Source organism: Schistocerca nitens, chromosome 2 (genome assembly GCF_023898315.1).
Source record: "Schistocerca nitens isolate TAMUIC-IGC-003100 chromosome 2, iqSchNite1.1, whole genome shotgun sequence".
NCBI lineage: Eukaryota > Metazoa > Arthropoda > Insecta > Orthoptera > Acrididae > Schistocerca > Schistocerca nitens.
This window is the reverse complement of record NC_064615.1, coordinates 552,252,723-552,279,853: the sequence shown is the minus strand read 5'-3', so window position 1 is coordinate 552,279,853 and position 27,131 is coordinate 552,252,723. Positions and strand designations below refer to the sequence as shown.

Genomic DNA, 27,131 nt, shown 5'->3' with positions numbered 1-27,131 from the left:
ACCTAACTAACCTAAGGACATCACACACTTCCATGCCCGAGGCAGGATTCGAACCTGCGACCGTAGCAGTAGCGCGGTTCCGGACTGAAGCGCCTAGAACCGCTCGGCTACCACGGCCGGCTCAAGGAGCATAATAAGAGTCTCACTGATCATACGTATGACGCTACCGATCTCGGTATGTAAAGAAAAATCGCTCTTACTTCTTTGCCATTTCAAGCAGACGCTATCCAAAACACACTTCCAATGAAAAAGTTAACTCACTACGAATCTGTGACTATCCACAAGATGGTTTTACGACCCATTCCGTATACGTCAGGCAACTATAAAAACACTGCTAACCGTTAAAGTTCCAACAAACGTCAAATTAGCAAGAAGTGTACTACATGTTGGGCTCTGCAAATGATTAGGGTATCAGTGTAAGTAAGGATGCAAACGACACACCGATGTCTTAACAGAGAAATATCGATGTTATGTTTATTTTATTTGGCCTTCAGCAGTATAACAGTACGCAGCCACGGACAGGTGCAATAACTATGATACAAGTCTATCTTCTACATAGCATTTTAGCATACACGGACGCTTTAGAAAATACACTTCACTTGTAATCGATTCTATCGGAAAAATGTTCACTACACTGTTTTATATATCGTTAGTCAAATTTTCATCTCACTCTTTAAAATGAATCTTGCGAGACATCGCGGTACCACATGATCTTTGCTTATTAGTAGACTAATAATATTTAAAGGGAATGGAATCCCAAGATGTCCCAGCTCAGAGTGGATTTTTTCTCTGTGTTGATCACACTTTTGGCAAGTAAAGACCAGATGATTAACGTCCCCATATCTGAATTGTTGCAATCACAGGTGTCCAGGAAGTCTTCTTGATCTTAGTATACTTATGGAGAGGTTTCTCAAGGAGAGAACTTCTAAAAACATCTGGTGGACGATATACGGCCGTTTTTCAAATACTGTGTAGCCTATCACATTTATTGATTGGTGGGTGAGATGTGAGCGCCAACCTTTCCATTACATACATGTTAGGAAAGGCATTTCCAGTGCTTTTACTAAGGGGGCGTTGGTAGGCGTTAATCTCATTGCTCCTAAACAAATCTGAATGCAGCTATATTGAAACGTCTCTAACTTAAGGAGATACTTGACACTGGCATTCCCACATACTGTGCAACCACTCAGTCCTATTCCTAATTAAAGCTCGATATACCCACCATACTCTAGTTAAATATCTGATAATGTTCATGACTGGAAGTCAAGTATTAATAACGGATTTGATTTGCGGAATACAACTGAGTCAGAAAAAAAACAATCCTAATAATTTGGCTGAAGATTTAACATGAAATGTATGCCACCTTGCGCGAAGTTCGTTATAGTGCATTAATGGCGTCTTCAAAATATAACAACTGAGGACTTTGAAAAAGAGACTTCAAGGTCACTGGTGTGTAACAAATTATCCACTTCTAAAACTGCCTGTGTTAGATTGCTGATTGTGCATCCAGGTGAGTATAGGCGTTTATCATCTGCAGCGTTAGGAGAAATAATGTTTTCTAGGTCCCCATAGGAAAGAATGTATAACATGGGGCTAAGGATAGCTCGCTGGGTTAAACTTCTGAAAAGACTCACAGATTCCAAAAAGTGGTTCTGATATTTTCCATGGATTGATCTCTTCTCGAGCAAAGTGTTAATGCCGTACATCCGGGGACAAATTCGCTCAGTTTTTCCAACAGAATAGAGATCTGAACATTGTCATAAGCTGATGCCACATCTGAGAATAATGATATTAAAAACTTCTTTTCGTAAAAAGCAGACAGAATGTCACTGTGGGATCGAGGTAATAATCCACTAGTTTCCAGCCAAGCCCCACGACAGTTTTCAAAAAGTCTTTCAAAAGTTTTCCTCCCGCAAGAAGACAAGGAATTGGTCTGTAAGAGGTGTGACTTTTTGGCCCTTTCCAAGGTTTCAATATAGTCATATTCATCTGCATAGTATATTCCTCCATAAGCTCCACTCTCCCCATATTTCATTGAATACCCAAAGAAGAAGATCTAAAACCTCCATTGGAAGATTTTTTATCATCGAATAATGAACATAATCAATTACTGGGCAGTATTCACAGAATTTTTCAAAGCCACCTCCAACTCATGTCTGGAGAATGGCGCTAACAGAGGATGACAGATCCGTTTTCTATGGAACAAACATGAGGCCCTCAGGACAAGATGAAGAAGCTAATTTTGACACAAATCCTAACTATATAGGATTGAATACTGAAGATCCAACTGCATGAAGATGTTTTACAGAGTGAATTGTATCTACACTTGTGACATATTAAGAGTCCTTATTGAGTCCCTTTCAGTAGTTGATCCAAGCCACCTTCCTCTTCTTCTTGAAGAATCTCATGGTGTTTGGATCTATTCTTTTGGACTCCAAGAATCTATGCAGTGTATGTACCCTACGATATTTAGTTAGTGCTAACCTTCTTTTAGTCACAGCTTTTGGAACATTTAGTATCCCCACCAAAAAACACGCAGTTTACCAGAGAAAAATTCTGTTTTCCACTAGGGAATTGCATTGCAACCAGCTAGATCAATGGCTGTCATAAGAGTTGTGTAGGCTTCACGTGGTGTCCATGCTGGATGCAGTTTCCCAATCACTCCTGTATAGTTTGTTGATATGTTTTCCACCAGGCATCCATTATTTTCCATGGGCTGTTTGAGCAACATTTCCTTCTCAAACTTATATCGAGCCCTAGTGCTATTTTAATGGGGTAATGTTCTAATCCCATAGAATACCTTTAGGTCTACCACTTAGAAATTTTGTGAATTTCCGGCGACACAAGACTCGAGTCCACTGCAGATGCTCGTCTACAAGGAGGAAGTAAAACTGTTGGGGATCCGTCTTTCCAAATGACCAAATCTAGAACCTCAATTGTACTAAAGAGGTGACAACCTCCTCGATCGTTGACAGCATTGCTCCAAGCACTGTGATGAGAGTTCAAATCCCAACAGATAAGGAAGGGTGGATGAAGCTGAGTACACAGTTGTTGCCAGATATGGCTACTCGTTATAGTCCTGGGAGTTCTATGTATGGACACAATACAGAAGTTATCATGCAATGTTTCTATTTCTGCAGCTGCTACTTGAAATGTTGTGTCTCTGACTGGCACTGATTATTTAAATGGTCATAGCTTAGACAATGGAAGCATTGTCTCTAACTGAACATCGCATACCATAGACTGTAATATATTCTGGTAAGAACTGTGATGGGAACGTGATAACACGTGTCTGTCGAGGGACGTTGCTTACTGTTCCCCAGTAATTTATTCTTCTGAACATTCTGATCACATGAGTCACGGGGATTTAATTTACTTAAATGTATCAAGTTCTAATTAATAGTGTTCTTAATCAAAATCGCCGCTCATCCTATGCCGTGAGGTCTGTTTGAACTTACTAAATTATATCCTTTGAAATTAACTGGCGTTTTGTTTGTCTATTTCTTTTTCCAGTAATTCTCTGTTAGAAATGCTGACCTAGCATTCCATTGCAATATTGTGAGGGCTCTCCTGAAGTGAGAAGATGCTTCTTTCTGGTTCTGAACCGTACTTTATTTCTTGGATAAAACTGAGGAAAAACGTACTGTAAATTTCTGCTTGCTCTACATTGTCTGTATAGGAAGAGGTTAACTGAGTTATTAAATTTAATATTCCAGATATTTGCTTATCAATCTACGCAGAGTTCTTGTCCTTCCCTCCTAGAAGTTGTCCACATGTGTTTGGTAGCTGAGGAGCACCTGCGCGATGACGTGAAGTGTAAGGATTCCCTATAATGGGGGATGCAGATAATTTATGTTAGCTAAGAGAGGGATAGGAGTTGACGTGGGCTTGGTAGGCTTATGTTTTTGAGGGTGGATGATTACCGTTAATCTGCGCTGTGTATTTTGTGGGGTAGGAAATCCAGTTTACTTTTAAACTGGTTTCCTGCGACTGAGGCGTATGGTATGCGGTTATAATATTCTTCAGATTCTTTGAAATAAATGTTTAGGACAGCTGAAGCTTTTTTAATGTTGTGCTGTTTTAGATTCATTAGACAAGTTTTGTCTCTTGACTTGTGATTGCCCTTGCAATGTACACAGCATGTAGATGGCTCGAGCATAATGACTCCTCATGGTTACCTCCACGTGTCTCTGACTGGCACTGATTATTTAAATGGTCATAGCTTAGACAATGGAAGCATTGTCTCTAACTGAACATCGCATACCATAGACTGTAATATATTCTGGTAAGAACTGTGATGGGAACGTGATAACACGTGTCTGTCGAGGGACGTTGCTTACTGTTCCCCAGTAATTTATTCTTCTGAACATTCTGATCACATGAGTCACGGGGATTGAAGAATGAATAGCTTCCTTCAGCTATAGCTCTCACAGATTAGCATCTGCATTTTTTGCAATGCCCTGGTGGTGAGTTCTGTGATTCGGTATGCAAGCAACAATTTTTTTCCCTTAAATGTTGTTTTCTACAAATAAACTGGCAGTTTCCCCTGTAGTGAAATTAATGCAGACTCTAAGTCTTCCCAACAGCCTTGCGATTTGCGACTGTATTTTTAAATACGGCGTCTGAGGTGAACAATAAATAAAAGCAATGGGATGGTATTTCCCAACATTACCATCGATTCCCTCGACAAAGAAATAGAAAGGACCAGCAGTGCCAGCCTAATATCTGTTGGTTTTATTTTGATTATAGATAGTACAAACATTTTAAGGAATCTGAATTTGTCTCTGAGTGATATGCACTTTCTCAATACTAGTACTCTGACTGAATTAATCTCCGACGGCGAAGCTATCATCTCTGACTGGGGAAACACTGTTTGTTTAAGGAATAAGTATCAGTCATACTTAGGTTTAGTGATGTCTGGTTCGATACCTCGTTTGTTTGTTGATAAAGATGGGTTGGTATCGCTATTCTCTACTGACACATATCTTCATTTCGTCTAGTTTACTCTTTAACTCCAGTCTTGACGTCTGGTTTACCTCCACACCCAAACTCACGAGAGCTTCAACATCTGCGGAGGGACCTTCTCCGTCCCTAATGGTCCACTGTCCATGTGTCTTGCACCACCAGCTATCGACACTTATGCAAAACTTGTGATCTTGATGAGAAAAATAGCTAACATATTGAAAAGAAAGAATCTGATTTGAGTTTTCTATGTATTTATCACAAAATAACTTCGGAAAATTAGCGATGACGCTCTCATTTATTAGGCTGCTGACGAAAGCTCTCGATGTTATGTTGAACTATGTTTTACGCCTATGTTTTGTTTGATATTTGAAATAATGCCCTCGTTTGCCAACTGCTATTCACTTCTAAAGTTAGTTTGATTCCTGGCAGTTTTTATACTTTTTGTGAATTTGGTGATCTAAAAAAAGGGGTACGACTGCTAAAAACTGATTTGTTAACAGTAACTTGAACTATTAACTTCGTGAACACTGCTAATTGCTGGTTTCTTCTTAAATGTGGAATGGTAAGTACACACTTTCTTTGGTGCTTATTACAGGTTAGCTGTTGTTGGTGTTTGGAATACAAGAATACAATTAAGTCTGTTCTCTGACGTCAGTAAAATTCCTCTATTATATGCTGTATCCTACTGTATTCCTCCCTTAATTCACGAAACATTTTGGAGCTGGTTTCATACAAGCGAAATAGTGATATGGGTAGGGGCTTGCACCCCTTGTTGTTTCGCGTGGCACTATCACAGCACAGGCCTATTGCTTCCCACTGTTGAAGAGCAATTCGGGGATGGCGATTGCATCTTTCAACACGATCGAGCACCTGTTCGTAATTCACGGTCTGTGACGGAGTGTTTACACGACAATAACAGCCCTGTAATGGACTGATCTGCACAGAGTCCTGACCTGAATCCTATACACCTTTGGGATGTTTTGGAACGCCGACTTTGTGCCAAGTTTCACCGACCGACATCGATACCTCTCCTCAGTGCAGCACTCCGTGAAGAATGGGCTGCCGTTCCCCAAGAAACCTTCCAGCATGTCATTGAACGTACGCCTGCGAGAGGGAAAGTTGTCATCAAGACTAAGGGCGGGCCAACACCATATTGCATTCCAGCATTACCAATGGAGGGCGCTACGAACTTTTAAGTTATTTTCAGCCAGGTGTCCGGATACTTCTGATCACATAGTGTACGTTATGGAAGAGTACGATCAGTTGGAGACGCGTTAATAATTAATATGGTTCAATTCTGTCGTTGGGAATAATGAAATGGTTTACCAATACCGTTCGTAATAGCTATGAGGAGAGCTGCAGCGACAGTATCAAAGAGTGCAGGGACAGTTTGTAAAAACATACAAACTTTTAGTTTTTGTCCGCATTAATGATATGAAAAAACATCGATGTTTTCTAGGCAATGTCTTTTTTTTTTACGTCGATGTTTATCATAAATGTTTGCACCGCGCAAGGGGCGCAACAAAGTAGTATGAGTAATGCCAGCTACATGCCGTAAATATGGAAAAATTACGCAGTGGCTTTCCCATTCAGAAGTCACATTTGAATGTTGTCTGTTTGAGTGAAAATCATGTTCTGCTTCTTTCAAGGAGAAACGACTACCGGCCCATGTCGGAACTGGACAGCGGCAAGGTCGGGGCCTATCGAGATTGGTCTATCCTACCATCATACGCGCGTTCGTCGGGACCCCACGACTGTTATGCGAGTATGGAAGCGATGGGTTGAAGAAGGCCAGCAGTCACCGTCACGCCGTATCTCAACGGCCATACGCGAATACAACCGAGAGGACAGACATCCATTCGCCAGCGCATGATAGTATAGCCACGTCATGGAAATAACCGCGTTCGCACCGATGAAAGTATATACGCACACAGTGCGACGTAGACATGGGCACCACGGGCTGTCAGCAAGGTGACCATTGTTGCCTCTTCCCTTTACGGGCAATAAAAGAGACGCGACGACGGCATCACGATGGACTTCTACATTTACATCTACACTCTGAAAACACAGGGAAGTGCACGGGCGAGGGTACCTCCCATTGTGACAGTTATTAGTGATTCTACACGTTCCATTACGTGTGGAGAGCGGGAAGAGTAATTGATTGAATGCCTCTGTGCGTGCAGTAATTACGAGTATTCTGGTCTCCTCCTCACGATTCTTTTGTGAGAAATACGTTGCTGTATATTCCTAGAGCTGTCATTTAAGGCCGGTTCTTGAAGCTTGGTTGGTAGTCTTTCTCGGGTTAGTTGACGCTAATCTTCAAGATTCTGCCAGTTCACTTTCTTCAGCGTGTCTCCCACGGGACAAGCAAACCTGTTACCACTCATTCTGTCGTCCTCTGTATACGTACAATATCTCCTGTTAAACCTACTTGGTACGGGTCCCACACACTTGACCAATAGTCTAGAATAGATCGTACGAGTGATTTGTAAGCAATCTCCTTTGTAAACTGATTGCAGTTCCCCAGCATTCTGCCAATAAAATAAAGTCTACCACCTGCTTTACCCACGATGGAGCCTATGTGACCATTCCACTTCATATCCCTACGAAGTGTTACACCCAGGTACTTGTATGAACTTGCCGATTCCAAATGATCATTTTCTGAAATGCACAACTTTACATTTCTGACGATTTAAAGCAAGTTGTCTATCTTTGCACTACTTTAAAATCTTATCAAGATCTGACTGAACATTTATGCAGTTTCTTTCAGATAGTCCTTCATTACAGATAACTGCATCATCTGCAATCTATTAATATTGTCCGCAGGTAATTAATATACAACATGAACGGCAAGGGTCCCAACACACTTCCCCGAGACACATCCAAAGACGATGACTCTCAATCCATGATAACATGTATGTTATGTGAGAAAAGTGCGAGTTGGGTTTCACATGATCTATGTTTTCGGAATCTATGCTGGTTGGCATGGACGTGATCATCCTGTTCAAGATACATATTATATTTGAGCTCAGAACATGTTCTAAGATTCTACAAGAAACTGATGTCAATGATATTAGACGGTAAGTTTGTGGATCACTTCAACTACGTTATTTTGTAAACGGGTGTGAGCTGTGCCTTCTTCCAACAACTGGGCACTGATTTTTGTTCCAGGAATCTACGATAGATTATAGTTAGCGCAGGAGCTAACTCAGTCGCAAATTCAATATAAAATCTGACAGGGATTCCATCAGACACTGGAGTTTTGTTTAATTTTAACAATTTCAGGTGTTTCTCAACGCCACTGACACTAGTATTTATTTCATTCGTCTATTCAGTGGTAAGAGGATTAAATTTGGGCAGTTCTCCTGGGTTTTCCTTTATAAAGGACCATTTGAATATTGAGTCAAACATTTCAGCTTCTGCTTTGCTACCCTCAATTTCAATTCCTGTCTCATTCGTTAGGGACCAGACACTAACTTTGGTGCCACTGACAGAAGACCAGAATTTCTCTGGGTTTAGTGAAAGATCATTTGACAATATTCTGCTACGTTAGTTATTGAAGGTTTGAGGCACTGCTCTATTATCATCTATACGTAGCCCTATGCTTTTACACCTATTATGCAGTAGTCTCTGTTTCTTTACTTACACCTGTATGGATACGGCAAGGAAAAAGACCGTTGCCAGATTGCACTTATCTCCATATGGGCCCAGCTCCTCTATGATAATGATACGGGTAGAAAAAATTATCGTATCTAGCTCGCATATCCGGTAATTTGGACAGCAAGCCACCAGGTTAAGGCCTGTGACTGCGCCTTATCTTCCAGGTCTCTGTGACGTCATTTTTTAACAGAATGACGAAAGACCACTTGTCGTCCGTACTGTCCTGCCTACCTTCACACAGAGGATGTTTGACTGTGGCCAAGCCAGCACATTCTCCTGATTGTCGCACACTGCAAACATGTGGGCATGAGCAGCCGAGACTGGACGACGACACTAGCTAGCCATTACGATTCGCAAAGCCCTGCACAGAGATTAAGGAGCATGGAATTGGGTACCTTATCTGTCATCAAAACTCATTTCGACTCTGATGCCCATCTGGGTCAGAGCCGCTGTTGATGCCACAGGTGGCTGATCTGTGTACGAAATTTCGCACCCTGTATACCCCCAAATTACCTACAAATTTAATCATGTATTGTCCATACTCTACTGTACACGTACAGAACGTAAAATGTCGTTATTCTCTACCCGTCCTGGTATTGCAAATTAATTTACCATCACTGTGCCCAGATACTGATCTGGATTGAACAGGGTCTGGTTTGCATGTAAGATCTAAATTTATTTCCACCTTAAATACTGCGCATCTAAAACATGGAAGTACACAGATCAAAGTTTGTTAGTAATACTCGCAAAGTCAGCACACACACAGTTCTTGCAAACATCAGTAATTAGAATTCCAGCCCACAAGAGATGATGTGATAGGTCCCCGGATAGGTTACGGCGACTGCTGCCAGCGATGAGATGAGGGTGAAGTGGGTAAGGAATCACAGGTGCAACACGTATTCCACGATTCCAAAATGTAGAGTGTGACATGAAGTTCGAAAAAGCTTTTTCCTTATACAAACGCGATTCTCAGCATTTATAAATTAATTCTTTGTCAAATGTCCATAGACTTTTGAGTTTAGAAATACTGCAGCATTTGTTCTCGATTTAACCACAATATGTAATTACGTGTAACATTATCAACAGGACTCGCATTCGGGAGGACGACAGTTCAAACCCGCGTCCGGCCATCCTGCTTTAGGTTTTCTGTGGTCTCCCTAAATCGCTTGAGGCAAACGTCGGAATGTTTCTTTTGAAAGGGCAGCGGGCTCTCGTGTCACAAGTAACTGGACATCATATTGAAGAATTTCAGTTGCGGCAGACGTGGTGTATTGACGACATTCCAAGAGATACGTTGCTGACGAGGCACCTACACCCTCAGCATAAAGAAGACAAAGCAATGTTTAACTTGAATGAAAATGAATAGGTTTCACTTTAAAGGAGGCGTTCATAATACTTTACATGGCTTCAAACTCCATTTAAAAAAATGGGCGATTAAAGTTATTCAAGGCGACCGAATGTTATGTTGGAAACTGAAAGTGAACTTTAAACGAAAACTACAATGGGAGATTGAACCAAGAAGATAAAAATAGTAATGTTACCTCTCGAATCGTATGCCACTGTCTGTGAATCATTAGCTGACACCTTCCGCGCTAGAACTACTAAGACATTTAGGGAAACTTCCTTGAAGATTAGAACCACCTACCGGGCTCCGACCCAGAACCTATCATTTTACTGTTATTGCTATGATCGACTGAAGTTTGTAAAGTCGGAGAATTACTAGCAGAACTGAAGCTTTGAAGAGGAGTCGCCAGCCATGCCTGCACAGCTTAGACAGTAAGAGCAGTGTCCATGAAAGGTAAAGACCTGACTTCGATTCGTAGTTCAGTATACGGATGTAAGTGCCAGAAAGTTTCAAAACTGCACACACTCCGCTTAGAGTGAAAGCTTCATTCTAGAACTTCAATACCATTTAAGATGCAGTAACACACTTCAACTTGTATGGCATCATTGCTGAACTGACTTGCTCTTGCACTCTCAGAAGGCAGTCGCACAGATCATTCATTGTCAATTCGTCATCTTGGACTTCCCTGTGACGGTCGAACTAGGTACGATGTACAGGTCTGACTCGTAACAGGAAGAAAATCATTTGAGAAAAAAAGGGCTTTGTTAACATCGAAAAAAGTTAAGCGCTAAGAAGTCTCTTTTGAATAAACGTACGTCATTTGTCTGAGGTATACACAGCCTTCTACGGCGGTGAAACGTGGATGATACACAGTCCAGACAAGAAGTGAATATTTGGGTAGATCGAATAACTAATGAGTTGGTACTGAATCGAATGGGGAAAAAGAGAAATGTATAGAACAATTAGACTAAATGCAGCTATCCGTTTATAGGATACATGCTGTGGCATCAACGAAGGTGCGCAAAAAAAAAATCTGAAGCTTTGTAACTTGAGTCTTGAATCAACTGTTACTCAATTTTTTTTTCCATGCAGATTTCAAGATGTGCCAAAACCGGCGATTTGAAAATAAAGAAAAGCTATCTACAGACTGAACTTGGACATTTTTATAAAAATAAAGATGACCAACATGCTTCCATGTTATCAAGTATTTTCCCGTATCTCTTACGAGGTGCGCCACTCCTGAGAAACATATTTATCTTACTGACTCAGTTCAGCACCAGAATATTTCCAGTGCATGGAACATTCCCTCCCGTCACTTGGTATCGGCGATAACAGTAGTATTACCGTAGCTGTTGAAACTTATTTCTTAAAACTGTAATTACTCTCCTGCTTGTGGTTATCTACAAAAATAATAAGCATTCTCCAGACCAAAGTTTACCCAAATGAATATCATCCTTCTATGAGTGTTTTTAACAAGAGGCGTCGGAAAGCGAACGCACAAACAAGTTGAAAAAAAAAAAAGTTAGAAATTCTTCGAAACGCTAAATCCTCTCAACGTTCAAAATGATTTAACGATCTGACGTATATGGTTAGGAGCAATGTGCGACTGTTTGCTAATGACGTCGTGTGCGGGAAGCGTCATCGTTGCGTGGCTTCAGCAGAATTTCTATTTGCTGTGAACAGTGGCTGCTTGCTCTAAATATGAAAAAAGTATGGTAATGCAGATGACAAGGAAAAACAATCGTGTAACGTTCTAGTATAGTATTAGTGGTGAACTGCTTGATACAGTCACGTCGATTAAATGTCTAGGCGTAACGGAGCAAAGAAACATTGAAACAGAACGAGCAGGTAACGTCACTTGTAAGATTAGGCAAGCTGTGAATTTAGGTCTATTCGGAAAATGCTAGAAAAGAATATCTCATCTGTGAAGGAGTTGGGGTACAGAACACCTGTGCGGCATATTCTTGAGTATTGCTCAGGTGTTTTGTATCCCCATCAGGACGGATGAAACGAAGACATCGACAAAATTCAGAAGAGTACTGCTAGGTTTGTTACAGTTATGTTCGTGCATCACTCGAGTTAAATGCTCCGCGAACTGAACTGCGAATCCCTGTAGAAAAAATTATTAAGAACGAATAAAATCGCGGCATTAGCGACAGACTGCAGAACGATCCTATTGCAACCAACATACTTCTCGCGTAAGGACTGGGATCACAAGACTAATCAGAGCTCCGTTTGCGAGAAGAACATGAAAGGGAGCGACTAGCAGTAATACTAGGTACACTCCCGTCATGCAACGTACGGTGGCTTGCGAAGTACGTTTGTAGACAGAAGGATTAACAGAGGTATACACGTACCGCAAGTTCCAAGCATTACGTGAAGCACCGACGTCATCGTTCTGGAAACCCACAACCGTTCTTTAATGTCATAAATTGCATTAATAGTCTGAGTATACCACACCAGTGGGCAATTATTGATAGTGTTCCTTCTGTTGTGAACTCTCCACTCCCTGCCTATGATGGCTTCGGCTGGAGAATAAATAAGGGGCTCGTTAAGAGAAAAATGCTGGCAGAGAAACATACCACCAGAAAACACACATAGGATTTACTACATATGACAAGTAGCGACTATTACCTTTTACTATCAGCGCTAACACATTATCGGTTCAGCATCTTCATGCGTGACGGTACTGCAAGCTGTAATACGTATACTTAATACACTGAATTGAAGCCGCGTTATATTTGGTCCTGCTATGCCAAAATACAAGCAAGTTAACTGATATGACTGCTGGGATATACACTCCTGGAAATTGAAATAAGAACACCGTGAATTCATTGTCCCAGGAAGGGGAAACTTTATTGACACATTCCTGGGGTCAGATACATCACATGATCACACTGACAGAACCACAGGCACATAGACACAGGCAACAGAGCATGCACAATGTCGGCACTAGTACAGTGTATATCCACCTTTCGCAGCAATGCAGGCTGCTATTCTCCCATGGAGACGATCGTAGAGATGCTGGATGTAGTCCTGTGGAACGGCTTGCCATGCCATTTCCACCTGGCGCCTCAGTTGGACCAGCGTTCGTGCTGGACGTGCAGACCGCGTGAGACGACGCTTCATCCAGTCCCAAACATGCTCAATGGGGGACAGATCCGGAGATCTTGCTGGCCAGGGTAGTTGACTTACACCTTCTAGAGCACGTTGGGTGGCACGGGATACATGCGGACGTGCATTGTCCAGTTGGAACAGCAAGTTCCCTTGCCGGTCTAGGAATGGTAGAACGATGGGTTCGATGACGGTTTGGATGTACCGTGCACTATTCAGTGTCCCCTCGACGATCACCAGTGGTGTACGGCCAGTGTAGGAGATCGCTCCCCACACCATGATGCCGGGTATTGGCCCTGTGTGCCTCGGTCGTATGCAGTCCTGATTGTGGCGCTCACCTGCACGGCGCCAAACACGCATACGACCATCATTGGCACCAAGGCAGAAGCGACTCTCATCGCTGAAGACGACACGTCTCCATTCGTCCCTCCATTCACGCCTGTCGCGACACCACTGGAGGCGGGCTGCACGATGTTGGGGCGTGAGCGGAAGACGGCCTAACGGTGTGCGGGACCGTAGCCCAGCTTCATGGAGACGGTTGCGAATGATCCTCGCCGATACCCCAGGAGCAACAGTGTCCCTAATTTGCTGGGAAGTGGCGGTGCGGTCCCCTACGGCACTGCGTAGGATCCTACGGTCTTGGCGTGCATCCGTGCGTCGCTGCGGTCCGGTCCCAGGTCGACGGGCACGTGCACCTTCCGCCGACCACTGGCGACAACATCGATGTACTGTGGAGACCTCACGCCCCACGTGTTGAGCAATTCGGCGGTACGTCCACCCGGCCTCCCGCATGCCCACTATACGCCCTCGCTCAAAGTCCGTCAACTGCACATACGGTTCACGTCCACGCTGTCGCGGCATGCTACCAGTGTTAAAGACTGCGATGGAGCTCCGTATGCCACGGCAAACTGGCTGACACCGACGGCGGCGGTGCACAAATGCTGCGCAGCTAGCGCCATTCGACGGCCAACACCGCGGTTCCTGGTGTGTCCGCTGTGCCGTGCGTGTGATCATTGCTTGTACAGCCCTCTCGCAGTGTCCGGAGCAAGTATGGTGGGTCTGACACACCGGTGTCAATGTGTTCTTTTTTCCATTTCCAGGAGTGTACTACCGAGTCATTAGTCCTGTGATTGTATGCCACATCCTCTAGCGATAAATCTGATAAACAACAGGATAGAAACATTGGTAGACATTATGGACCATACCTTTTTGCTGAAATCGTCTTGCTTTGAGTTAGTGTTGGTTAGATCGTCAGCGAGAGCAGCACCGCTAGTTCCTGCTACTAATAAGGCGAGTACACCGTTCGCTTGTTACATATTTTCACGAGCTTCAAATAGGAGCGAATGCAGTAATGGATAGGAACTGTGATTGTTGTGTACAGGTTCAAGCTGAGTTGGTGACCCTTCGCTCACAGCTCCAGGCTGCTTTGGCTTCTGTCACACAGCTTGAGGCTGCTGCCAAGGGGCGTCACTGTAGGGGATCGAACTCAGGGATGCGAAGGATGTCGAGCACGTCCCACATATCCTCCGATTGGTCCACTGCTGTGGCAACCCCGGGTACTGTCTGCACTGGGGTTGACCCCTCAGCCATGGTCGAGTGGGAGATCATTCCAAAGTCTGACAGGCAGTGAAAAACTTTCCGACGGGCAGGTCGTAGGGCCTCCCCGATCCATTTGACGAACAGGTTTCGGGCATTAACTGTGGCTGACGATGTCTCTGAGCCAGATGCAGTCGTCCACCCTGTTCCAGAGGAAGCTTCTCGGCCCACAAGGTCTGGGGATTCACAGAGGGTGGGTTTACTGGTAGTTGGGAGCTCCAATGTTAGGTATGTAATGGGGCCCCTTAGAAACATAGCTGCGAAGGAGGGGAAGGAAGCCAGTGTGCACTCTGTGTGCATTACAGGGGGAGTCATTCCGGATGTGGTAAGGGTGCTTCCAGACGCCATGAAGAGTACAGGGTGCAGCAAACTGCAGGTGGTGGCTCATCTTGGTACCAATGACGTGTGTCGCTTTGGATCAGAGCAGATTCTGTCTGGTTTCGGGCAGCTAGCAGAAATGGTAAAGACTGCCAGTCTTGATTCCGAGATTAAGACAGAACTCACCATCTGCAGCATCGTCGATAGAACCGACTGTGGTCCTTTGGTGCAGAGCCGAGTGGAGGGTCTGAACCAGAGGCTCAGGCGGTTCTGTGACTGTGTAGGCTGCACATTCCTTGACTTGCGCCATCCGGTGGTGGGTTTCCGGTTTCCGCTTAGTAGGTCAGGAGTCCACTACACACAGGAGGTGGCTACACGGGTAGCGGGGGCTGTGTGGAAGGGACTGGGCGGTATTTTAGGTTAGAAGGTTTCAGGGAACCACAGAACCAACATCCGTCTAAAAGTGGGCAAGTAAAACACAGTAAGGTAGTTCTCGAAACGATTGGTATTGTAGTTGTAAATTGTCGTAGCTGTGTTGGGAAAGAACCAGAGCTCCAAGCCCTAATAGAAAGCACTGAAGCTCAAATAGTTGTAGGTACACAGAACTGGCTAAAGCTGGAGATAAGTTCAGCCGACATTTTTTCAAACGATCTAATAGTGTTCAGAAAGGATAGATTAAATACAGTTGGTGGTGGAGTATTTATTGCTGTCAGAGGTAGTTTGCTTTGTAACGAAACTGAAGTAGACAGTTCGTGTGAAATAGTATGGGTAGAGGTTATACCTGACAATCGGACTAAACTATAAATTGGATCGTTTTACCGACCCCCCGACTAAGAAGATATAGTTTCTGAACAGTTCAAAGAGAACTTGAGTCTAGTTTCAAGTAAGTACCCCGCTTATATAATTATAGTCGGTGGAGACTATAATCTACCCTTGATACGCTGGAAAAATTATACGTTTAAAGCCAGCGGCAGGCATAAAACGTCATCCAAAATTGCACTGAATGCTTTCTCAGAAAATTATTTCGAACAATTAGTTCATGAGCCCACCGAAGAGTAAATGGTTGCGAAAGCATACTTTATGTTTTAGCAACAAATAATCCTGGACAAATAGTGAGTATTGTGACAAATACAGGGATTAGCGACCACAAGGCAGTTGCTGCTAGGCTGAATACCGTAACACCTAGAACCATCAAAAAGAATATATAGAGTACATCTATTTAAAAAAGCCGATAAAAACGCTCTTAACGCCTTTTTAAGAGAGAGTCTTCACTCCTTCCAATCTGATCATGTAAGTATAGAAAAGTTGTGGAATGTTTTCAGAGAGATAGTATCGACAGCAGCTGAGAGATATATACCACATAAATTAATAAGTGGTGGTACTGATCCCCCAAGGTACACGAAACGGGTCAGATCTCTGTTGCAGAAGCAACGAAAAAACGCGTGCCAAATTTAAAAGAATGCAAAATCCCCGAAATTGGCAAAGTTTAACGAAAGTTCGAAATATGGCGCGTACTTCAATGCGAGATGCTTTTAATAATTTCCACAACGAACTACTGTCTGGAAATCTGGCAGAAAACCCAAAGAGATTCTGGTCATACATAAAGCACTCCAGTGGCAAGACGCAATCAATACTTTCACTGCGAGATAACAACAGTGAAATCACTAATGACAGTGCCACTAAAGCAGTGCTATTAAACACAGTTTTCCGAAACTCCTTCACCAACGATTACGAAGTAAATATTTCTGAATTCCAATCAAGAACAACTGCCAAGATGAGAAACATAGAAACAAATATCATCGGAGTAACGAAGCAGCTTACATCACTTAATAAAAGCAAGGCTTCCGGTCCAGCTTGTATACCAGTCAGGTTCCTCTCAGAGTATGCTCATAAAATAGCTCCATGTTTAGCAGTTATATATAACCACTCGCTCACAGAAAGATCCGTACTTAAACACTGGAAAATTGCTCAAGTCACACCAATACCCAAAAAGGGAAGTAGGAGTAATCCGCTGAATTACAGGCCTGTATCAATAACGTCGATTTGCAGTAGGGTTTTGGAACATATACTGTATTCGAACATTATGAAGTACCTCGAAGAAAACGATTTATTGACACACAGTCAACACGGTTTCGGAAAATATCGTTCCTGTGAAACTGGTGCTTTTCATTTATTATTATAATGATGTTCTACCAAGAACCGACGGAAGATTCTGGTAATATGATACAACTAGCTCTTTATACTCATGAAATAATCGTGATTTCCTGTCAGAAAGGTCACAGTTCGTAGTAATAGACGGAAAGTCATCTAGTAAAACAGAAGTAATATCCGTCGTTCCCCAAGGAGGTGTTATAGGCTCTGTTGTTCCGGATCTATATTAACGACATAGGAGACAATCTCAGTAGCTGTCTTAGATTGTTTGCAGATGATGCTGTCATTTACCGTCTTGTAAAGTCATCAGATGACCAAAACGAATTGCAAATTGATTTAGATGAGATATCTGTATGGTGCGAAAAGTGGCAGTTGATCCTGAATAAAGAAAAGTGTGATGTTATTCACATGAGTACTAAAAGAAATCCGTTAAATTTCGATTACGCGGTAAGTCACTCAAATCTGAAGGCTGTAAATTCAACTAAATACTTAAGGATTACAATTAAAAACACCCTAAATTGGAACGATCACATAGATAATGTTGTGGGTAGAGCCCACCAAAGACTGAGATTCATTGGCAGAACACTTAGAAGGTGCAACAGGTCTACTGAAGAGACTGCTCACATCATGCTTGTCCCTATTCCAAGTATTGCTGTGCGGTTTGGGGTCCGCATCAGATGGTACTGACAGATGACATCGAATAGAGTACAAAGAAGGGCATCTCGTTCTGTATTATCGCGAAATAGGGGAGATAGTGCCACAGACATGATACATGAATTGGAATGGCAATCATTAAACCAAAGGCGTTTTTCGTTGCGACGGGATCTTCTCATAAAATTTCAATCACCAGTTTTCTCCTCCAATTGCGAAATCATTCTGTTGGCACCCACCTACATAGGAAGAAATGATCATCACTACAAAATAAGAGAAATCAGGGATCGCACAGATAAAATGAAGTGCTCGTTTCTCCCGCGTGCCGTTCGAGAGTGGAACGGTAGAGAGACAGCTTGAAGGTGGTTCTGAAACACCTGCCAGGCACTTTATTGTGAATAGCAGAGTAATCACGTAGATGTAGACGCAGGATTGAACAAAGATTTCTCTTCCATCTTCTTGAAGACTCTAAATACGTAGTTACTGAAAAAATTGCCCCAATCCATATCATTAACATTTTCCCATCACCGTGAACACTGTAAGCTTGTCATTTGTCCAGCATGTTTAACCAGAATGCATGTTGTGATATTATTCAGTACAAAACTAAAGGGAAATTTTGCAAGTCGCCATCTGATTCCATTTGTGTGTAGACCCTCAACCATAAGCACTGCGGCTGGGAGATCGTGCTCCTTACATTACTTTTGATGTACCTCCTGATCACGTGGTATCAAGATAAAAAACACAGGGTGTCTAGCAGTGGATCAGTGCTTGGGGGAAACGTCTCAAAAGCTTGGAGAAGATTGGCCACATCACTATACCATTCTAAAATGATTCAAAGAGTTTCAGAGATGTAACATCAACCTCTAGGATGTTCCCCATTCAGGCCAACCTCCTTCACTGGTCAATTAGGAGCATGTTGCTCGATAAGGTAACTAGTGGTGGAGAAAGACTGGAATATGTTACACCAAGGGAGCCTGTTCCCATCTGGTACTCATACAATTCTGTAACAAAACAATCAAGTGAGGAAGATCTCACTTAGAGATGAGGAAATGACTGAGTATGTGAATAGCTTGGCTACAAGCATTTGGTGCTCTGGTGTTCCAACCAACTTGCTAAATGACAGAGTGGGTGTTTGAAAATTGTACCTACCACATTTCAGAAATACCAGTCATGCAACAACAGAATTGAGGTGGGTGTCTTCAGAGTTTAGAACATACTGAAACATATAATGCCCGTCTCCCAAAAAGATAATCACAGAAATATTAAATGGTATGATGTCTACCTCAAGTTTCAAAGTGCTTTAAAACTATCAGTCCAAGATCAAATCCCTTTCTATATGACTACACCCAACCATGTTTGCCGAAAATAATTTAGCTGCAGTAGGCTTCAAAATCTTGATTGTTCTCACATACCCTGGTCCATCTTGCTAACACAAGTGGAAACTCAGCTGAAAGTAAGGAGATTCTCAGTCAATGAACTGCTTCAGGACTGAAATGATTAATTTAAAAACATCCCAGAGGAAAGACACTCTGCTTAGTCGAGTGCATCCTTCCTTATCTAACTTGGTAGCCCCAGATTTCTAGGAATTGTGATACTGATCGAAACCACAGTGCGCACACCACACCAACAAAGGACACAGTGAACCTGTGTCCTGCCCTCTCACCATTCTCCACACCCAGTCTCCACGTCACTGGATGACGGGGGGGAACATTTTTACTCCTTAATGTATGCAGTTACAAAGGATCATCAGATGACTTGTCATGACTAATGAACATTTATTCCAAACTGGGACATGAACAAAAATTTCCAGTTTTTTGCAAGCAGCTGCCTTAACTGAGAACGAAGTCTTTTGCAACGGCACTGTTGGATAAAACATACTCTGACTTCTTGCCACATCAGTCTAGCACAAAACCTCGAGCTTTTGGTGATTTTCATCATCATCTTCATTATGAGCATCTGAACTGATGTGGCAAGAAGTCCAAGAATGTTTTATACAGCTGCATGAATTATTATAAAATCTGAGCATGCCTCAAAGTCCAACTTAAGCATTCACTGTCATCCAGACAGTATCTTGGTTAAGGTGATACCTTGTTAGCTCATGAAAAGCAGAAAAGAGATATTTTCAAGTCCAGGTTTGGCACAATTTTTATTAGTCAGAAAACATTTATTAAACTGGAGTTCAGTTTTTCTTTGTCTTGCTTCACTGATAAAATTTCACATCATTGCTTTTTCATTGATTACATGCCCGACAACTGGATTTATTTGATGGCTTTGAAATTAATTCAACTGCAATGAACACGTTTTTTTTACAATAGATAACATTTTATTCATGGCTGTAATTTTCAGCAACTGTAGTATTATTTTTTCGGGATGAATTTCAGTGACCAGTTGCAAATAAAACACATTATCTGCTGAACCAAGCAAGTTTCTGCAATATATTTTCATAACATCCCTAATGTTGTAAGCTTCTGAAGATGACAAATTAATTTGTCAAAACTGGTGCAGATAATAAAATTTATTTGGAACTGATGACTGAAACGTATCCTGAAAAATGTAGGTAATGTTCTGACTCGCAAAACAAGTGAGGCCATATTGCACAACTTACCGGGTAAATTCTGTGCAGTATAATTGGCATGCATTGATTGGGTCAACTGAAGAATGGGATACAACCTGTCGACTTTGACCAAAGATGTCATAATGTACTCATAGATATTAATGTCTTTATTTTTGAGCCATAGATAATAAATTGGTTATTTTCTGTGGCAAGGCACCACCATTGTAAGTTAAAATAAATGAATGAGTTTTTAAAATACAGGGCTAGACATTGTGTCCGATTTTTGTCACTTGTATTAATTTAGATCATTTGTTCATTTCAATTTCAATACTTATTTTCATTCTTGGTAAGTTTGAGATATTTTGGAAGAATTGTTTTTCATTCTGGACAATTTTTACTTTTTGATCTTTGTTTGTAGGTGTGGATTTATCTACTCCTATCAATATGGAAGACATGAAATAGGGGTCACCAACTGCAGTACGGAATATAAATTTTACAGCTGTTGCTTTTTTTCGCCTTTGCTAGCACTAGTATTACTATGATATTTTTCAGTCTATACTAGTACTATCAGAAACGAAAAAGCGGACGTACAAAAAAAATTGTATCCTGTACTTGGACATATATATGTCAACTGAAGAACAGGATACTAGTCCTAGAAAAAGACAAAAAACATGATATACATAACACTGCCATCCTTTGACTCAGATGAACTACGACCTACATAGGTCAACTGAAGTACAGGATGGATTTTTTTTTCCCTTCACTAGCACTAGTATTGTATTCTTCAGTTCACCTATATAGGTCAACTTAGGTATGGGTACAAGTGTCAAATTTTACGCCTATGCTAGCACTAGTATTCTATTCTTCAGCTGACAATTGAAGTACAGGATACAAATTTTGCTATCATAGTTTTTTTTTCTTTTTTCGCGCTCAGTAGTACTACTATGACAATCTTCAATTGATACTATTAGTATCAATGACAAAAAAAAATTGCATGCATTTCAGTGTTATGTATGTCATCTTTTACATCTTCGCTAACTTTAGTATCCTATTCTTCAGTTGACTTTTCGCCTTCACTAGTACCAGCACGAGTTGAAGAATAAGATGCTAGTTGTAGTGGAGACAAAAAAAGCAACACCTGTAAAATTTGTATCCCGCACGTCAGTTGACATACATAGGTCAACCAAAGAATAGGATGTAGTGTTAGCGAAGGTAAAAAAGTCAATATATGTTACGTTTGTATCCTGTACTGCAGTTAACCCATACAGATCAGATGAAGTTTGGGATACAACTCTTATGTCAGGCAAGCGTTACTTCTTTCCCTTTTTTTTCCTTTCCTTTCTGCCAGTTCTTCAGTTGAGCTATATAAGTCGACTGGAGAATGGGATACTAGGACTCAAAGAAGTGATACACTTAACATTATATTTGTAGTGTGGATGTATGTGAGACATGTCTACCATCCATTTTCTCTGGCCTGCATCCCTTGTTTCTCAGCATTCTTCTGCTGTTAAACCTGTGCAAGACATCATTGTGGTAACTTATGACATCACTGGCTAAAGCCTACAGATTGTATCCCATTCTTCATTCATCCTCACTGATCACTGTGTAATGAAAGAAAGTGATGCCCCATAATGCTACTTTTTGCAAACTGGACAACTTATACCAATGATTTAAAAAAAAACCACCACCACCTGAGAGAGCAGTAAGGTAAGTGACAGCTTCACAATTTAAAACAGAAAAAAAGCATCTGTTGAACACCAAATAATAAAAGTGATACTCACAGAACTCTGTCAAATTGCTAGCACTGTGTTTCTTAGACATGGCAATTTAAAATTTCGTTTCAGATGGAGACTAAAAACCAAATAACTGTCCTTCATTACTATCTGCATTACTCAAACACACTTCACCTTGCCACAGGGTTCTCACTATTCTTCCAAACATTGCTGATGTTTGTTCATGGTGCATGGCTGGTGCAAATAACTGTAGTGAACTAGCTCTGATTAAAGGAACTCTGTTTTAACTGGTATTCATTCCATATTGCAATTTTGTCTCCTCTTCAGTCTAGCTGTTTGCACCAAATAGAATTTACTGTTCTAGATTCTCTCATTAACTACCTTATGAGTCTTATGAATGCATTACTTTTCTACCATACACTGGAAAATCTATGAAATTCAAGCACAACGCACAACAAGTTTATATAGCTCACTTCAACAGCCTCAGCTCCACTCAAGCTCAGTAGTACTAAGCAGTCCTAACACTCTGCATTCTGGATTAAGTAATTTTTACAACTTTCTTATTCTGCTCATTATGTGAGATCAATGCTGCAAAATTCTTGTCACATCATTAATTTTCTTCCGAGTACCCATACAATCATAAAACATTTGTCTGACACTTTAGTATTCTTTGCACAATATCCCATCTGTTGATCAATAAAGACGTAAGTAGGCTAATTCAATCATCTGGTTTCACTCACTATCCTATCAATGTAAATTATGTTATCAGAAGGGAGGTAGCAACCATTTATATGGTGTCCCAGCAGCAGTTTAATTCCAGTATTTAACATTTGTGTGTCCACAAAAAACCACCAGTAACAACATATGGATACAAAGTGGCTGAACTGTCAGTCCACTGTATTCACACAAAATAAAATAATAATAATAATAACAATAATTAGCAGCACAACCACAGGAATCTGAATTACTCTTACAGCATCTACAATTTGTGCTGCCAGTTCTGTAACACATATCAGTGATAGGAACTTACTTATGTTTTAGTGTATGGTTTCTTTATTTCACATCTCACTTGGTTCCCACTACTTGATATTAGTGGCCTGAAGCTTGAATCTCTTATGTTACATGTAACTTCTGTGTATCTTTTGTATGTGTATAAATTTGGGACAGACAGATTTTCCTCTCCACCTATTACTTCCAGCATTTATTTAAACTACTCCATTTTTCTTCCAGAGCATCAGCTTCTTCCTCAACTAAAACAAAATCTAAATTAGTGAACGGCTTTCATCACATAACATTTTTCAGTTTTATTCTAATTGTCCATACAACAGCCACTCACTTCATTGCCCCTCACCAGTCCGATACAGCCACACTTTTGCTTCATCTTACATCCTCAGTATTCATCTCCTAATTAAGTAAGGCACCCTCCTCTTCAGTATAAACACTGCCCCAGTGATCATTCTAATGTGAAGTTTCCTTGCAGATTATACCTCTCTCCTACCCATATACCCTTCAGGAGTAGCACTACTGGAAAAAGATCATATTCCAGAGAAATGGCCTAGTTACAGCCAGAGGATTGTTTCCAGAATGGAATCAGTGCACACCACACTGCAGAGTAAATATTCATAAATTATGTAACTTTTTCCCAATGTTTGTGTGCTTACGAATTATGTAGTGACCTCAGTTTTTCTTTTGCTGTTTGATGCCATACTTACATAAGACACTTTAATTTTGGCATGTATTGAAACTAAATGTACTCTGCTTACTGTTAAAAAAAAGACATCAAAATATTAAGATCCACAGTGATCAAGACCACCCTGTAGTGAGAAAGTCTAAATATTTTATACATATTCTATTACCACATACAAAATTTTAAATTCAAATGATAGATGAGGGCGAATAGGAGGAACATAACAGTACTTCGAAACATAACTGGCATTAGAGACATTCAAACTACCAAAAATTAACAATAAACGCCAAATGAGAGACTGAAGAACCAACAGACATAGATTTTTAATTAATATTAACAGAAAAATTTCAAAATTTTCGTGCTACACTAGTTTTATATCATCTGAATCGGGCACGGATTAATTACACTGGGTTTCCCAATACTGACTGATAGCTAATTTAATGATTTTAGCGGATGTTGACAGCAAAATGCTATGTAAAAAATTATGATCTCACAATCCAGAATACAAGGAAATTTTAGCTCTTCTCTGATGACACGCAATATCACTAACAAATGAGTACCCCGAATATAAAACCGTCAGTTTGGTATGAAACATCAGTAGCAAAAGTTTAACATTCGCGAAGGCTTCTAAAATAACAATAAGTCTATTTTTTAATGAGTCACTTGGTTTTGAAAACGCATTCAAGTATAAAAAAATGAAATGTAAACTCACCGGCTTCCTGTGAAATGGATTATCCCATCTTTAACTACAAACTGAGAGTCCTTGTAACCCCAACCATTCCACTTTAACAACTCTTGTCTGTAAACAACAGATATTTTCCCATATAAACACAAGAAATTTTAATAAAAGTATCACATACATAACAGCTGTATAATATTAAGCACAGTAAATAAAACTTATTCAGGTAAATGTACACTCATGGCGTATGCACACAATCGAAAAGCCCACTCCTTTCTCCTATACCTCCTTGTTTTACCGTGAAGCAATCACATTAAGCTTACAAAATTATTTATTAGTTTAATGTGTAGTTATCTGTGTAAACTGCCATAAGGCAATTTCCTTTTGCCCGTAACGAGATTTTTCTGGTTACATGAAGTTGGCTAAAGCCGATTAGACAACTCAATGTGTATCGTTGCTTGTTACTAGAAAACTACCTCAGTAGAAATGAGGGATAGTCTACAACTGAATGTGAATAACCATAAATGATGTAATAAAATATCTTCAGGATTGGGATTCGCGCTGGCTGCCGGAAAAATATTCACAGTGTACTACGCCTTGCCTTGTGCAGCAATGCGCTCCTCACTTAAGGGTATAAACAGACAAGGAAAATATGATTGCAATTACCTGTGCTTTGGAATAGCACTCCTAACTTTTTTTGGTTTTGGTTTAGTGTTTCTCAAAGTTACGCCCACTTCACGCCGATCACTCATTAAACATTTGTCGCTTCCCGCCTCTTTCTCTTTTGGAGGTTGTGTCGCAAGCGGCGTTGCGTTCACGCGTTGGCTGTCATCCTTACTTCCGTTTGAGAACATTTTGCCGATCACAGCTCTTGTGTAAAGCAATAAGACAACTGAATTCCCTGGTCCGTTCCTACCGTTCCACGCGGAGTGATGCACAGCATGCAACTGAGTTTACGTTATTGAAAAAGATCGATCTTAAATGTAATTGTGGCCCCGATCGAATACGCCAAGCTATCGATAATACTCCGGAGTAACCGAAATCGATATATCAGTCGAAATTCATCGAGTAAAGTCTACAAAAATTAAAAATGTTAAGCAGAGAATTTTGACTTGGTCCACGGTCTTAAAACGAATATCAGCAATTACGAATACAAAGTAGGCCTATACTTCATATCACTCTAAAGAAAATCACACACTACATATAAAATGGTGTTGTTACTGAAATTATATTAATTAATTTTTAATGTTACAAAGTTTAATAGTACACTAATGTTCCGAGTTCACTCAGCCACATCTGTAGCAGAAAATATTGTTCAGTCTTATTTTCATTGGAACAACAACTTTCCATCTTTTAAAAAATCCTTCAGAGCAACAAAACTGTCCACCACCTAGCAATATTCCTATAAACATGTAACTTATTTGTGCTTACCCAAGCTAGGTTTAACACAGTAAAATTAACAAGAACGTCAAACTTTTTTTAAAAAAAAAGAGCTATAGCAGATAGCTGTTGTATTTCTCAGTTATTAGTGTCATCCACATAACCACATCTATATCTATCATAAAGTAATTGCTTTGTTTGTTTTATAAGAACATAGGTACGTGTCATTCAGCTAACAAGAATCTTCAGTTATTGAATCTACATAATCATTGAATGGAAGGTGTGACTGGCAAGTTATGTTTTTAAATTTTTCTTCAATTGCCTCATGTCATCCTTTTCTTTCTTTCAAAAATGACTCTCTTGACCAGGTGCAACAGACACTCAAATATTTTTTCCTTTGTTGATTTCTTTCTGTCCATTGAGACTGCATTGGTGTTGGCAGGGGACAGCCAGTAGGATTTTTAAAAGGATGTGTACGGCACTGGACAAAAGGACAAGAAAGAGTTTTTTTAAATTATTTCAGTTTTCTGATACAGTTAAATGAAAATAAATAAACAAATGTATAAGGATTTTTTAAACAAATTCAGTTCTCCCTCCCTACTCAGGCTCTTGTCAAGCTACTTTTGAAGCAGCACCACCTGGAACACTGCTAATGCTTTCATGTTTGAGAACAGGAGGTATCATTATTCCTTCCAGATTCCATATAGCTGCTAATCATGATTCTACAAGCCAAAATTATGTATGAAATACTGTTCCTCAAACATTTCTTCCAGTTTGACATTTGCTATAGGTACATTTTTTTACTCAAGGATTATAAAAAAGACAATGGTTGCTCGTTGAAAAAGTTGGCATCTTAATCTTCATCTATACCCTCAATATAATTAATAATCATCACATCACAGAAACTGGATTTATACAGTGAAGAGACAAATATCATGCCTAATATCGTGACGGTACCCTGCAAGCAAGCAGAAGTGCCGCAAACAACATGGGATGGACTTGAATGATATCTGAAGTAATGATGGAGGGAACTGACACCATGAATGCTGCAGGGCTGTCCATAAATCCGTAAGAGTACGAGGGGCTGGAGATCTCTTCTGATCAGCACATTGCAAGGCATCCCAGAAATGTTCAATAATGTTCATGTCTGGGGAGTTTGGTGGCCAGCGGAAGTGTTTAAACTCAGGAGAGTATTCCTGGAGCCTCTCTTTAGCAGTTCTAGACGTGTGGGGTGTCGCACTGTACTGCTGGGATTGGCCAAGTACGTCGCAATCCACAATGGACATCAATGGCGCAGA

The 27,131-nt window shown here is 40.8% G+C and overlaps 1 protein-coding gene across 2 annotated transcripts in view; it reads right to left on the bottom strand.

The window, feature by feature from the left end:
* The window catches only part of LOC126236569 (alkyldihydroxyacetonephosphate synthase), a 275,988-nt gene extending 250,600 nt beyond the window's left edge, over positions 1–25,388 (bottom strand). For both annotated transcript variants that reach the window (XM_049945978.1, XM_049945979.1), the window contains exons 1-2: positions 25,120–25,388; positions 24,487–24,573 (exon numbers count right to left, since the gene is read on the bottom strand). In XM_049945978.1, the coding sequence (XP_049801935.1) occupies positions 24,487–24,573; positions 25,120–25,307 (275 nt within the window). In that variant the 5' untranslated portion in view covers positions 25,308–25,388. The remainder of the gene's footprint in view (positions 1–24,486; positions 24,574–25,119) is intronic.
* Positions 25,389–27,131: the final 1,743 nt, after the last annotated feature.